Below are 12261 nucleotides of genomic sequence, written 5' to 3'. Positions count from 1 at the left end.
CTAAAATCGTTTTATAAACTGCCATGCAAAAATTTTTATTTTTCTGAAGGGCTCCACATAAGAGTCTTGTGTTTTTCTAGAATCCAGATGATGATAAATGACTCCTTTGGTATATTCTTTTGATGACTTCTCAGCATGAATAATTTAAAGTGATTTTGCAGACATTTTTTTTTCAGCCCCAGGGCCAGGTGAACAAATTACAGTCATCTGTAGACATTTAACTTGCAGACTCTCTAAGTGCAGAGACTGGGCTGTTACACTGTAGTTGTTCTTTCTATAAATGTAAAGAGATAGGAATCCAGTGAAACTGCCGCTACCTGATAATTTTAGCTGTAAAGCTATCCTATCAGTATGATGGAAGCAGCATAGGCCTGTTTTTGATGTTCTTACTGTATCTCTTCAATTTTTGTTTAGGTACATGTATTCCTTATTTCAAATCTATGTTTGAATACCCAGGCTAATTAATTAATAAAAATATCCATCTCTTCATTTTCTAATAGCTTCTTCCAATTCAGGGTCATGTGGGAGGGGAGGAGGGCTATCCCAGCATGCAGTGCACACCCTGGGCAGGATGCACAGACACAGATGCACACACTCACACTCACAATTTTCCTAGAAACCAGTTAACCTACCAGTATACTGTATGTCTGGGCTCTGAGAGGAAAACGGGCCACCCAGAGGAAACGCACACAAACACGGGGAGAACATATAAACTCCACTCAACTAGCGCCCCAGAACCCTTATTGCGTCCAGGGCCCCAGCCCCCCGAGGCAGCAGTGCTGCCCACAGCAGCCCCACGCCCCCATTCATAGAAACAGACAGCGCAGTTACAACTCGCATACACGTTGCATACCTCTTACAGTTACAGCGGTGGAGAGCATACTGACCAGCTGCATCACAGTCTGGTACGACGACTGCACCGCATCCGACTGTAAGGCACTGCAGCAGGTGGTCAAAACTGCCCAACACATCATCGGCAGTGCCTTACCATCCATCCAGGAAATCTACAACACCAGAAGTCTGAAAAAAGCCACCAAAATGATGTCTGACCCCACTCACCCCAGTCATAACTTGTTTTTCCCCCGAACATCTAGTAGAAGGTTCCGGACGCTCCAGTCGCACACAACTAGACTCCAAAATAACTTCTTCCCCAGAGCCGTCAAGCTGGTGACACCCCCACTCCCTCCCATCATGCTATGATCTCTCCTCACTTCTTCCTGTACCCACAATGACTGTAGTCCTACACCACTACACACACGACAACCGAATATAAGCCGAAATTTACTTAAAACCATACTAGTTACTGTTTAATAATCGCTGTATTACTTTTGCACTGTTTTTGTCCTGTTTGTATACTTTTCTCTGTGTATTTGCACAGTTTTTGACAATTTTGCACGGGCACCATACTGTTGTTTACACTGTCATTGTTATTGTATTTCTGTCTATTGTCTTGTCTGCTGTTCTCTTTATATACTGCACCTGAGAGACTAATGAGAAACACTTTTCACTATACTATGCACCCGTGTAGGTATAATGACAAATAAAGTTGAGTTGAGTCAGACCTCAGAGTACGGCAGGTTTCCTGACCTCTAGCTGGAAAGGAGTATTTGTAGGTTATGAAAGGCAACTTGTCATTCAATTTTACTTTCATACTGTATGAAAGAAGCTTTTCTTCCCAGAAGGAATACAAGCGGTATGAGATGCACCAAGAATTTCCAGTGTCATGGAGATTCTCCTTTGATGTCTGAGCTCCTTGGAATTAAGCTTTGAGGGAACCTATAGAACTTATAACAGCTCCTGTCATCGTCTCAGTAATTGACCTTAAATAAGTAAACCGCTCCTTCTAAGTCCTTAACCAGTTCTGGATCAGTCATTTACTTTAAATAAAGAATAAATCTCAGATGGAATGGTCCAGAGGTACAGCACAGCAGGTGCCTTCTAACTCCCCTCCGAGTTTGTGAGGATCTCAAAGTACAAACTGTATTTCTTTGAAATGAGTTAAGCAGCTCTTTGATAAAAGGAAAAACAAAAAGTGCCTGTTTAGTTGTCCAATGTAGAAGACAGTGCTTTCTGGTCAGTTTCTGTCCCAGCGATGGTCACTTTTTTGTTAACTTTTAATTGTTTCTGTGCTCCTTATTGGCTCAGTAAGTAGTATTTCGGTCCGATCAGTAAGCGGTTGACGGGACAGAGCTGTAGTTTAGAATGATTGCAGTGTCCAGGGCTGGAGGAGGCTGGGTGACATCAGTCAGACGGAGGTTCTGGAGACTTCAGTGCCATCGACCAGCTGGGCTGACCCCCAACCTTAGAGGGGGTCACAGTGGGAACCCCCCCCCCCAAAAAAAACAGGCCTTTGAGATGTAAGAGATGTCAGGGCTGCTCAGGTTTTATGTTTGCGTCTCTACGTGGGAACGGAAAGGAAAACAAAACATTTAAAGGGGAACTGCCATGCTATTTTTATATTTTGGGGTTGGAAAGAATCTGTATTGAGCAGCGTTTCAAACCACAACAAAAGTAAAATACAGACAGTAACTTTGAAAACCCACAGTTTTACAAAATAGACTATGTTTCCTGGTATGTTCAGCAGCATGTTTTGCGATTCAGAACGAAGCAACAAAACTTCGGTGACGTGAAGCAGCCATATCACATTGTAAAGAAGCAGGCTGGTGAACACATCTCTTTTAATGCAGCAGAAATACTGTACGACTCTCGACTTCGAGACGGTTTTGCTGAGAAATACTACTTACTTGTAACTCTGCATCGGATCATGTCTGCTTCACAACCTGTACTCATTTGCTCGTGCAGCACATTACATTAGTCATTCCGGAGACTAGCAAGCAGAAGGGGCCGCCGCATCACGTTTGCAACAACATGGCAACTTATACTTTGACAAAGTTTATGATTTGGTGCTCAGTTCAAAATCTGTACATTTTTTCTATGCCATCAATTTACAGTATCTTATTGCCGAGACTTAATAACCGGTAAATCTGAGACACTGGGACTGTGGTTCCCCTTTAGGGCACTGTAGGTTAAAGTTTGGATCAACTTTGTGGAATGTTAGATAAGCGGAAAACCCAAGTTACAACACCATGAGGAAGAAAAATAAATTAAAGGAATTGAGACATAGATGAATACAAAATATATGGCATTTATTTGACACTTTTCTTTCCTGCGAAGCAAGGGTGATAGAGCTCTCGCCAGCAGTAATAGGATAGGATGCCTTAAAATGGGGCACACTGGTTTAATCGAATTAGATTAAATTGGTTAACGGGTTCTTTTATTTATTCTCAGTGAAAAATAAGAAGGAAATGAAACGGCAGTTCAGACCTGTGCAACTTGGTTTCTAGAGTCTTACTTCTCTGTGAAGTCGCATTGTGTGACCGGCGCATAATAAAGTCAGTTTTCCACAGCTGCCTCACCTGTGTGCAGGACTGTGTCATAATCCTGTATCAGGAGGGTTAAGAGGACAGCTGGCAGTGCCTGCTCAACATAGATTAAACCTCTGGGGTGACAGCCGGCCACCACTCTTGAGCTAATTCTCTTGTTTATTTCTGAGCCTTGCCTGTTATTGTTGCAAGCCATGTGGCTGTGCTCGAGATTTGGATCATCTAACTGTACGCCAGCTGTTGAACAAAATCGAAATGGAAAATACTATTCTCTAAGCTACTAAAGGACGTAAGTGAGAAGCACTTTAATTTACTTTCACTGATGCTGCTCATGTTTTAGGTGTTGTAGGATCTGATGCTCCTGTTGAATCAAATATGCAGGATTCTGTGTGGGTTTTACAATATTTTCGTATTTTCAGTCGTATTTTAAAAATGGGAAATAAATCATACTGGCCCACTGTGTTGTATTCATCATTATATTGATCTCTTCAAAAGGTTTGCATGTGTTAATGCCTTCTAAAAAATCTGATGATTTTTTTTATTGTTCACATAACTTCAAATCCAGACTCATGATGAGAAAATGCTCTTGTCCACAGTGAAATATAGCAATGGGGTCTATATTAATTTGGGATGGCTCTGCAGCTGTGGCACATTGTTAGCAAGGTCTTGTTAAAAAAGCAGAGTATCATGAGCTCCAATATGTGCCAGGACATTTTGAACAAACAGCTGGTGTCCTCAAAGGGCTTGGCTGAATGAGGACATTCCAGAATGACAGTGATCCAAGGATTGCATCCAAATCGACAACAAAGTGGTTAACTGCCCACATTATAAATCTTCCATACTGCCCACTTATATGGGCAGACCTCGGCCCGGTCAAGGATCTGTGGCTTGAAGTGAAGAAGTCAGAGCCAAAAGGCCTGAAAGACCCAGAGCAGTCCTGCTTTGAGGAATAGTCACAGAAGAGCCAGAATCTATATGCTCGCTACGGGAAGCATTGTGTCAGCATATTCCTTTCCACAGGAGGATTTACAAAACACTACAGGGTGTGAATTTGTGTGACTCTATGTTTTCCGGCCTTGAATTATTTACGAGAAATGTTTCTTTGTGCTGTGAGTTTACAGTGCAGGTGTTCTTTCTTGACTGACATGGTTTCGGCCAACACAAAGTCACTTTGATGTGATTTTTAAAAACAGGGTCGGTCCTCATCTAAAGAATTCAGTCTTAATAATTTTTTCCCTGATCATGGTTAACTTCATTAAGGGCGAAGCCATTCAATTTCACATCTGCACAGTCTGGAATACCCGTGTGGTCAGGGTCAGAACTGTGTTTACCCAACTGAAGAAAGACGTCTCTGCTCCATTGTTAGCTACTGTATAAATTCTCTACTTTTTGTTGCATTAAAGGCAGGTGTTACATACAGTAGCAATCCTTTACTGTGAAGGAATATTATATAATTATCCACTCGATGATGTGCTTTTCATTTAATCTTTTTAACAGTTCCATTGGAGTATCTCCTTATCGATCTTTAAGGGTCATTGGAGGTTTACACTGAATTTCAAGTTTATTCATGTCAACCTCATGCCCCTTTGACTCTTGCTTCTGCATAGCTCTTATGAGGCTTGAAATGCTGTCAATGTGCAGGTACGCTGTCAATACCAGGCTCTCAATAGCTCATTTTTACACTCCACGCATACAATTTTCTGAATGCGCCTTTTGAGTTTGCAAGTTTATGACGCAGAACTGCAGAACAAAGCTGTCTGCTCTAAGTATTTTTTATTAACCACACTAAAGGTCGAAAGATGTGTACTTTACTGATTATGAGAGTTTAAAAGCATAATGAGAGAAACCACCATGTCCAGTGGCAAGACATAGATCACTTCACTGTTGATTCTGAAGAGTTTTTTGCCTGTTTGGTATTGTTTTTTACTTCATTAGTAAAATTTAATAGCACAGTTTAAACGTCACCTTGGTTCTCCTGACTGAATTCTGGTCTTAATGGCACTTTAAAAGCCATTGTACTCCACAACATTCACCTGTTAGGCTTGATCAGGAGGGGCACACAAGCTAATGAGTGTGCTGGGGTACCTGCAGGCAAGGGGCCAGTAAGAGTTGTTATGAGGTTGTGTCAGGACAGACTTTCCTAACTCTCAGTGTTGGTGTGACCTTTCATGAACCTCAGCTACAGTAGGACCACATTAGCAACTTCACCTCTGCAGACGTGTTGTATCCCTTGCTGGAGATAACAGGAGAATTTAGTGGTGGAGCCCTTCTACAAGAAGAAGAATATACTGTAGGATATTGCAAGAAAAGGGAGAAAATAAAACTTTTTGTAGTTGTCATTTACCAGGAATTAGCATGTTCAGTAGTTGTGGGCTCACCAGGGAAAGTGTTATTAGATCTTGCCACTCATTGTGTCAACCGCTAGAGGCTGTTTCTTTATTCCCCCAAAAAAACAATCACAACAGTCTTGCCAAGTTAAAAAAACACAATTTTTCCCTGGGCCGATTGACTTTCCAGGTTATCTCTGAGAGCTTGCCACCTGGGCAGCTGCAGTTTTACGATTTGAGATCCACGACTTCTGTTTTGTAATCTGTGGATTTCCTTCTCTCCTTAGGGACCTCCGGGTTCACAGCCATCACCACATGCACAGCCTCCACCTCACAACCCCAGCAACCCCATGATGGGCCCTCACACTCAGGTAATAACAGTAGACTGCCACTGTAGCGCACACAGTCACAGGGCACACTCCCCACACCATACAGTATATTCCAAAATATCTGGGTGTATTTGCACTTTCTGAAATGCCAATATGAAGTTATAAACATGCTCAGATGGGAATTTCAAAATAGTATTTTATCATACAAGCTTTGACATTTTAAGGACCAAAGCAAAAACCTAAAAATGTGGGCCATTTTTGTTACGTTTTTTGAATACAATACATGCAGTTCTCTGGGGGGGCAAACTTTGATGGAAGAATTGAACAATGGGAACAGGAGCAAAGTTTATAGAGTCAGCGTTAAGTGGGCACCCCCAGATTAGGGAGTTTGGAAAAGCCAAGAGGGTAGGCCACTCGGTTTAACTTATTCTCCCTCCTCTCCAGCTCCCCTCATGATTGATCCAAGTCCTAGCCAAACTCTGCAAGGATGGCCTGAATAGCTCTTGGTTGCATTGGTCATGTGCCCTCCTGGCCAGACACGTGCCGTTCAGTTTGTCGTGCATCTGTGTCTGCTCTGTTTGTGAGCCGTGCAGAATTATTGGTACCAGCAGCACATGGACCACAGCTGACGTAACTGTGCCACCGGTAAGAAGGAGACATAACGGCAGCATGGTGGTTAGTGGAGCACAGCCATTCACAGCTGTTTCAATCCAAACCCCACAGCTCTGAGTCCAGAGGCCACACTGGGGAAGATCTTTTCATGTGTGTACAGCTGTGTCTCGCACTAATTGCACTGCTGTTTAATCAAAAGCCGTGTTACAAGGAATTACACAGCACAGAAACGGTTCCCAATGTCACCAGTTTCACTCTCATCTGGAGTGGGGCAGAAACAGCGGTAGCCGAGTTCGTCCTGGAAAAAGTTTCTATACATACAGTATTTTATTATAATAATCAACAGAAGATTATACATAGCCAAAGACAGCAAATAAAAGATGAAGGTCTGTTTTTCGGTGTGAATAAGTCAAGTTTTGCATTATATCAGATCATTGCATTCAGGAACAGAGGTTGTACCAGAGTCGAAGTAGCGGCTATCTGGTTTAAAAGTTTGAGCCTTATTAAGCCTTCTCCAGGCCAGCAGATGACGGCCAGGATAATCGGTTTACTTTCAGGTGGAGGCGGTACAGTTTCCTTATGCGGTTCTGTTACATTTGTCCTGTTACTCTCCTACCATCCTGTCATCGGTTCCACATCACTTTCTTTCCTCCGTTGCGCAGTTGTGTTGCCGGATCTTTCAGGAAGGCACAGTGGACCTTTCTCCCCAGCTTGCTCAATTGGGTTTTCAAGATTTTGCTATTCTCGAAAAAAGTGTCGGGAAAGAGAAGAATTGAGCAGTTTTTGCTGTTGGTTTCTGCTGATTCCCAGCGCACTGCACTGTCTTGTGTCTAGCCTGTCTTTGGTTAGAGGTCAGGTGCGGGGTAGCATGGTACATGACTGGGAAACATGCTTGCTTATAACATCTCTTTGCTCTCCGGTGTGTGGTTTAGGCCTGTAGGGTTGTGAAAAGTTCAGTGAAGGTTCGAAACTAGTTTTAATTTGTTTTAGAAGAAGTGCCACTTTCCAGAGAACGCACAGAACCACACAAAAAGCACCTTCCTGTAATGCTTTGCAAAAAAGTTTTTATCTGAGTATAATTAGCCTTGGTCAACCTCTTGTGTTACTATAAATGGGTGTTTAGGAGGGCCTAATGAATGCCTATGCATTAAAACTCATGCAAAGTTTAGTTTTGGCAGCAGTTATCCCTGCCTTTCAGTTATTCTGAAATGTCACATACTGTACAACAACTGTCTGTCTCCCCACAAAGAGTGAATTGCTAATGACCCCTTTCACACACCCAGATCAGATTCTACAGGTCCCTGACCATCCTGCAGGCTGGGCCTTGACTGCTGGCCTGGTGCTGATGCTGCATCTTAGCACCTCAGTGGAAGTGCAGGCTCCCATTCCATACCGGCTTGATCTGTTCCTAGATTTAGAAGTTGCATTCTCCTGCAAAACCAGTATTACATTGCATGGATATTATTTTTGCTCTTTGTTTGGTTAGACGTGTTCACAGTTAGGTCATTGTGTTACAGAGGTAGCTCTCTGTTGGTACAGTATGTTGAAGACTACAGCTCACAGAACCCAAATACGTCTCCAACTACTAGGCAGTGGGATTGATTCTCATTTCCATCCCTGCTGCTCTTCTAAACATGACCAGAGCATACCAGCTGCTTATTCCAGCTGACACAAAGCGGAGCAGAGTCCACTGCTGGTCTCCCATTTTCCTGAGCCACGGTGAAATGCTGAAGAACTGACAGGGGAAGCTTCATTCACAGCACAACCTCGTGCATATTTCCAGCCCTTCCTCTCTCCCCCTCAAGTCTGCATCTTCTGCGACGCCCGTTCTAAAACACGCGTACCCCAGAACGCCGCGGCCGTCGAGCGACCCCCATCAGCAGCGCGTCGGCCGGGGGCAGAGGAGACGCTGCGGCGCCTCCGCCTCAGCCCTCTCCGTTCCTCTCCCCCTGTCCGCTTCCTCCCCAGTGAGGGCGCGCAAGCCCCGCGCGAGCCCCGGGATCCTGTCGCGGCTTTGTAGAGCGCCGAGAGGGAAAAACAAAATGTGTGAGGCTTTGTGAAGAAGCTGCTCCTGAATGTCTTCCTTACTTGTCTGTTTTTTTTTTCCAGCGTAGGAGGTGCAGAATCAGCGACCTGCGATTGTATCTCAGCTATCGCAGGGTTTTTTTAAATGCACATAACGGGCTTCTTTTTTGAACAGGAAGGCCAAGGATTGACCTCGTGCTTCTCTGTTCTCCTCCGCACAGTGTCTGAACGTGATTGAGTGACAATGTTTCTCACGGCTGTTCCTCTGGGAGGGTGGCGTCCCTTATAGATCAGCAACTAGAAGCTGCCTGGAAGAATTGGGCTTTAGTGCAGAGGAAGTATGGCAGATTTGGTTGGGTGTTTGGTCCTACAGAGTAGGAGAGATGTACACTTGTCTCCCTACCTAAAAAATTCAAGTTCTAACAAAAAGCTTTGATTTTAAATATGCTCCAGTGATGCCAGTTCTGGGTCCCCAGTAGTGTTCGATTGGTACAGTGGGTCTAACCCGGACCAATGGTGCCCCTGCAGGCTTGTCAGTCAGGGTCAAGCCAGTGTGCAAGCTGCTTGGCTCAGCAATGACTACATATACTGTTTATTGTCCCTGAATTCCTAGGGGAACCATTTCTTCCTGGCACGTTTCAGAGAGGGCATTTGTCCCAGCCGAAGCTCAACGCAGCGAGAATTTAGTTTTGTGGTCGAGCCTTTTATTTGTAATTAGGAGCCTAGGAAAGGTCAGAAACAAGAGGCAGACATTTGTCCCTGAAATAAACACAAATGTTGTGTCGGTAGGGGTTTGTGGGTTGAAACTCTGGGAGTCTGGCTGTCTAAGATCGAGGGAGGGATAGCACGGGGCCAGTTCGCCCATTGTTGAAATGGAGACTTTGATGGCGAGTTTAAAAAAGTGCTTCTGCACCGTAGGGAAACGAGAAATAATGTGGTGTCGCCATTGAAAATATGATGAAAGCCATGCTTTGCAGTTGACACATATGCTTTCCCTGTTATTTAAGTGTCTTTCATTTCATTTGTGAAATGTAGTATTATTGTTATTTGCTCTGCCTTGGGCTCCCCGAAGGGCGTTTTGGGACATCTCCACAGGACGAAGAGCTTTGTCTCTCAGGACAGACAGTTAACCTGTGTCTCTTGCCATTGTCTTTGCAGCCCTTCATGTCACCCCGCTACCCCGGAGGCCCCAGACCACCCCTCAGGATACCCAATCAGGTAAGAGAGGGTGAACACCCCCCCCCCCCCCCCCCCCCGCCAGGGGTTGATTTCGACGCAGACCTGCGCGCGAGCACCTCCGCCAGAGCTGCGCCGAGCTCCGGCTCATCCTCCGGCTCTCCCAGGATTTCCGCCAAGGCTTTCGGAGAGGAGATGCTGTCATTTCATTCCGGGAATCCGCAATCGGTATCTGCTGGAGTCATTTTAAGGGCTTTGTTTTAAAGTCTTTGAATTAGAAAATTTGTGGAATAACTCTGTGGAATAACATAGGCCATCTCATAGTTTTGTGGGCTTACACTTTAAAAAACACTGATCTATTACATTTTATTTCAGCTTTTTGGATTTATCATATTGAGAGTGTTGCTGTTTATATTTCACCCACCGTACCTGGGGCAGTAATGCTTTGTTTATAATTAGTCTGTGAATTATGTGCCAGATTTTATTAGATGAGGTTTGTTTTCTCTTGTTTTTTTTTTTGTATCGCAACCATAATTTTATTAGCTCTGCCAGAGCTCCGGTGATTATTGTATATTCAGATGCAGTAATTAAGTTCCATGTCTCTCATACAAATGCTCAGTTTAGGAAGTGTTCATTGGTCATTTGTTCTGTAGCGTCTCCAGTCTCCAGTCTTGACTGTCTCTGCCTGCTTCGGTTTTTATGAGTTGCTGCAGTTGCTCTCCCTTACGGAAGAAGAAAAAGATAAACACCGTATGAACAGCATGAAGCACGGGCTGAATGTTTCTCCCGCGAAAGACGTTGCTGAAGCTGCACTGGCTGTGCAGGAAAGAGGAAACCAATTTTCTTTTCCCCGCTACGTCGGGTGGAGATAATGGCAGTAACAGTATCATCATGTGAGACTAAATGGATAGCTCCCACCAGCTCCTTCAAACTGAATACGGCAGAAAACTGGGCTATTACACCAAATATAACAATATTATATTTAAGTAATAACACATACTTTTCCTGTAATCAGGAGCCAAAGATGGTGTTTTTCTAGCATTGTGCACATAATTATGTGAGATGATTCCGTTGTGTCATGGGGGAGCGGTGTAGGTTTTATGTACTTACTAAAGTTCTCGGGAGTACTTTCCTCTGTTTGAAACGGCAGGAGTAGGCTTTTAAACCTCCCCGAGAAACAATAAATGGAGGCCACAGCCTTAAAAGAACCCCAAGAGCTGTTATCCTATTGAATCACATTTTTTGATCTTTTTAAATTAAAATACATTTTGTTATTGTAACACAGCCGTTTTAAATAGGCTTCCGTCGATGAGGTGACAACTTGCCATTTGCTCCCGATTTTATGAATAAGCGAAGCCATTCCTGTGATCCCTGCGTTATGCTAACAGGGCTCCAGGGCTTCTCTGTCATTGTGCTTCTTTCAGTGCAATATATCAGACGCTCTTTCATACGCACAATGGCTCTGTGATGTTTATGTACGCCAGGCTGACAACAATAATAATTTAGTTTACGCTGCTAAATATTTTCTTATCTGTCTAGGCTCTTGGGGGAGTCCCAGGAAATCAGCCATTATTGCCTAGTGGAATGGATCCAACACGGCAACAGGGTCAGTCTTGCGGAAGTGTGTTTTGCTTTATTTATAAATTGGCTGAAATTTCCCTTAGATGTGATCTAATATCTAAGGAGCATGTTGCATGTCGCGTGAACAAGACCTCTTGCTTCAGTTTGTTTTATCGTCCTTCAGCGGAATGTTAAGTTTCTAAAAGATTTAATAACGGACTGAAATCATTTTGAGGATAATTTTGTCGACTCTAATTGGTATTAACACCTGATGTGCATCACTGTTTCTGTTAAGGGCAATGTATGGAAAAAACAAACTGCCTACATAAACTCTACTGCTTGTGCTGACACTGTCATCGTTGTATTGACTGATGCTTAAGCTTTCCTTGTTTCTCTGTTTTTGATTTAAACATGTGGCAACTCTCTCACAGGGCATCCAAACATGGGCGGGGCTATGCAGAGGATGACTCCTCCCAGGGGGATGGTCCCGCTGGGACCTCAGGTACGTGATTGGCTGGAGGGTATTTCAGCGTCTCTGGCCACTCTGAACCCACTCACGCACAGCTGCGCAGCAGTCACAAAGTTTGACTCTCTCTGCATTTGCATCTCCCTGCCCCGTTTTTGTTTCAACTCTTAAGAAGCTGCATGGATGTTCTCCTCAGTCCATCCTGCTTTCCTGCCATGCTTTTCTTTAACCACATGGGGCTGGGTAGCTTGTGTTCTTGTGGTGCTCAGAAAAATTGTCAATTAGTATTTTAGGAAAAAAGTATCCATGAAGATTTGTTTTGAAAATACATATTAGTGCATTTCCATTAGAGCCTTCTGCCACTGCCTTCCCTTTCTGTGACC

General features: G+C 43.8%; 1 protein-coding gene across 3 annotated transcripts in view; it reads left to right on the top strand.

Moving 5' to 3' along the window:
• The window catches only part of LOC148673787 (single-stranded DNA-binding protein 2), a 161059-nt gene that overhangs the window by 122302 nt on the left and 26496 nt on the right, over nucleotides 1-12261 (top strand). For 2 of the 3 annotated variants that reach the window (XM_088630623.1, XM_088630625.1), the window contains exons 6-9: nucleotides 5998-6081; nucleotides 9835-9894; nucleotides 11392-11458; nucleotides 11844-11914. In XM_088630623.1, the coding sequence (XP_088486749.1) occupies nucleotides 5998-6081; nucleotides 9835-9894; nucleotides 11392-11458; nucleotides 11844-11914 (282 nt within the window). The remainder of the gene's footprint in view (nucleotides 1-5997; nucleotides 6082-9834; nucleotides 9895-11391; nucleotides 11459-11843; nucleotides 11915-12261) is intronic. The other variant, XM_088630626.1, reaches the window with a different exon arrangement.

The sequence above is a fragment of the Lepisosteus platostomus genome, chromosome 4, assembly GCF_059453375.1.
Source record: "Lepisosteus platostomus isolate fLepPlt1 chromosome 4, fLepPlt1.hap1, whole genome shotgun sequence".
Lineage (NCBI taxonomy): Eukaryota > Metazoa > Chordata > Actinopteri > Semionotiformes > Lepisosteidae > Lepisosteus > Lepisosteus platostomus.
This window is presented reverse-complemented; position numbering and strand designations above follow the sequence as displayed.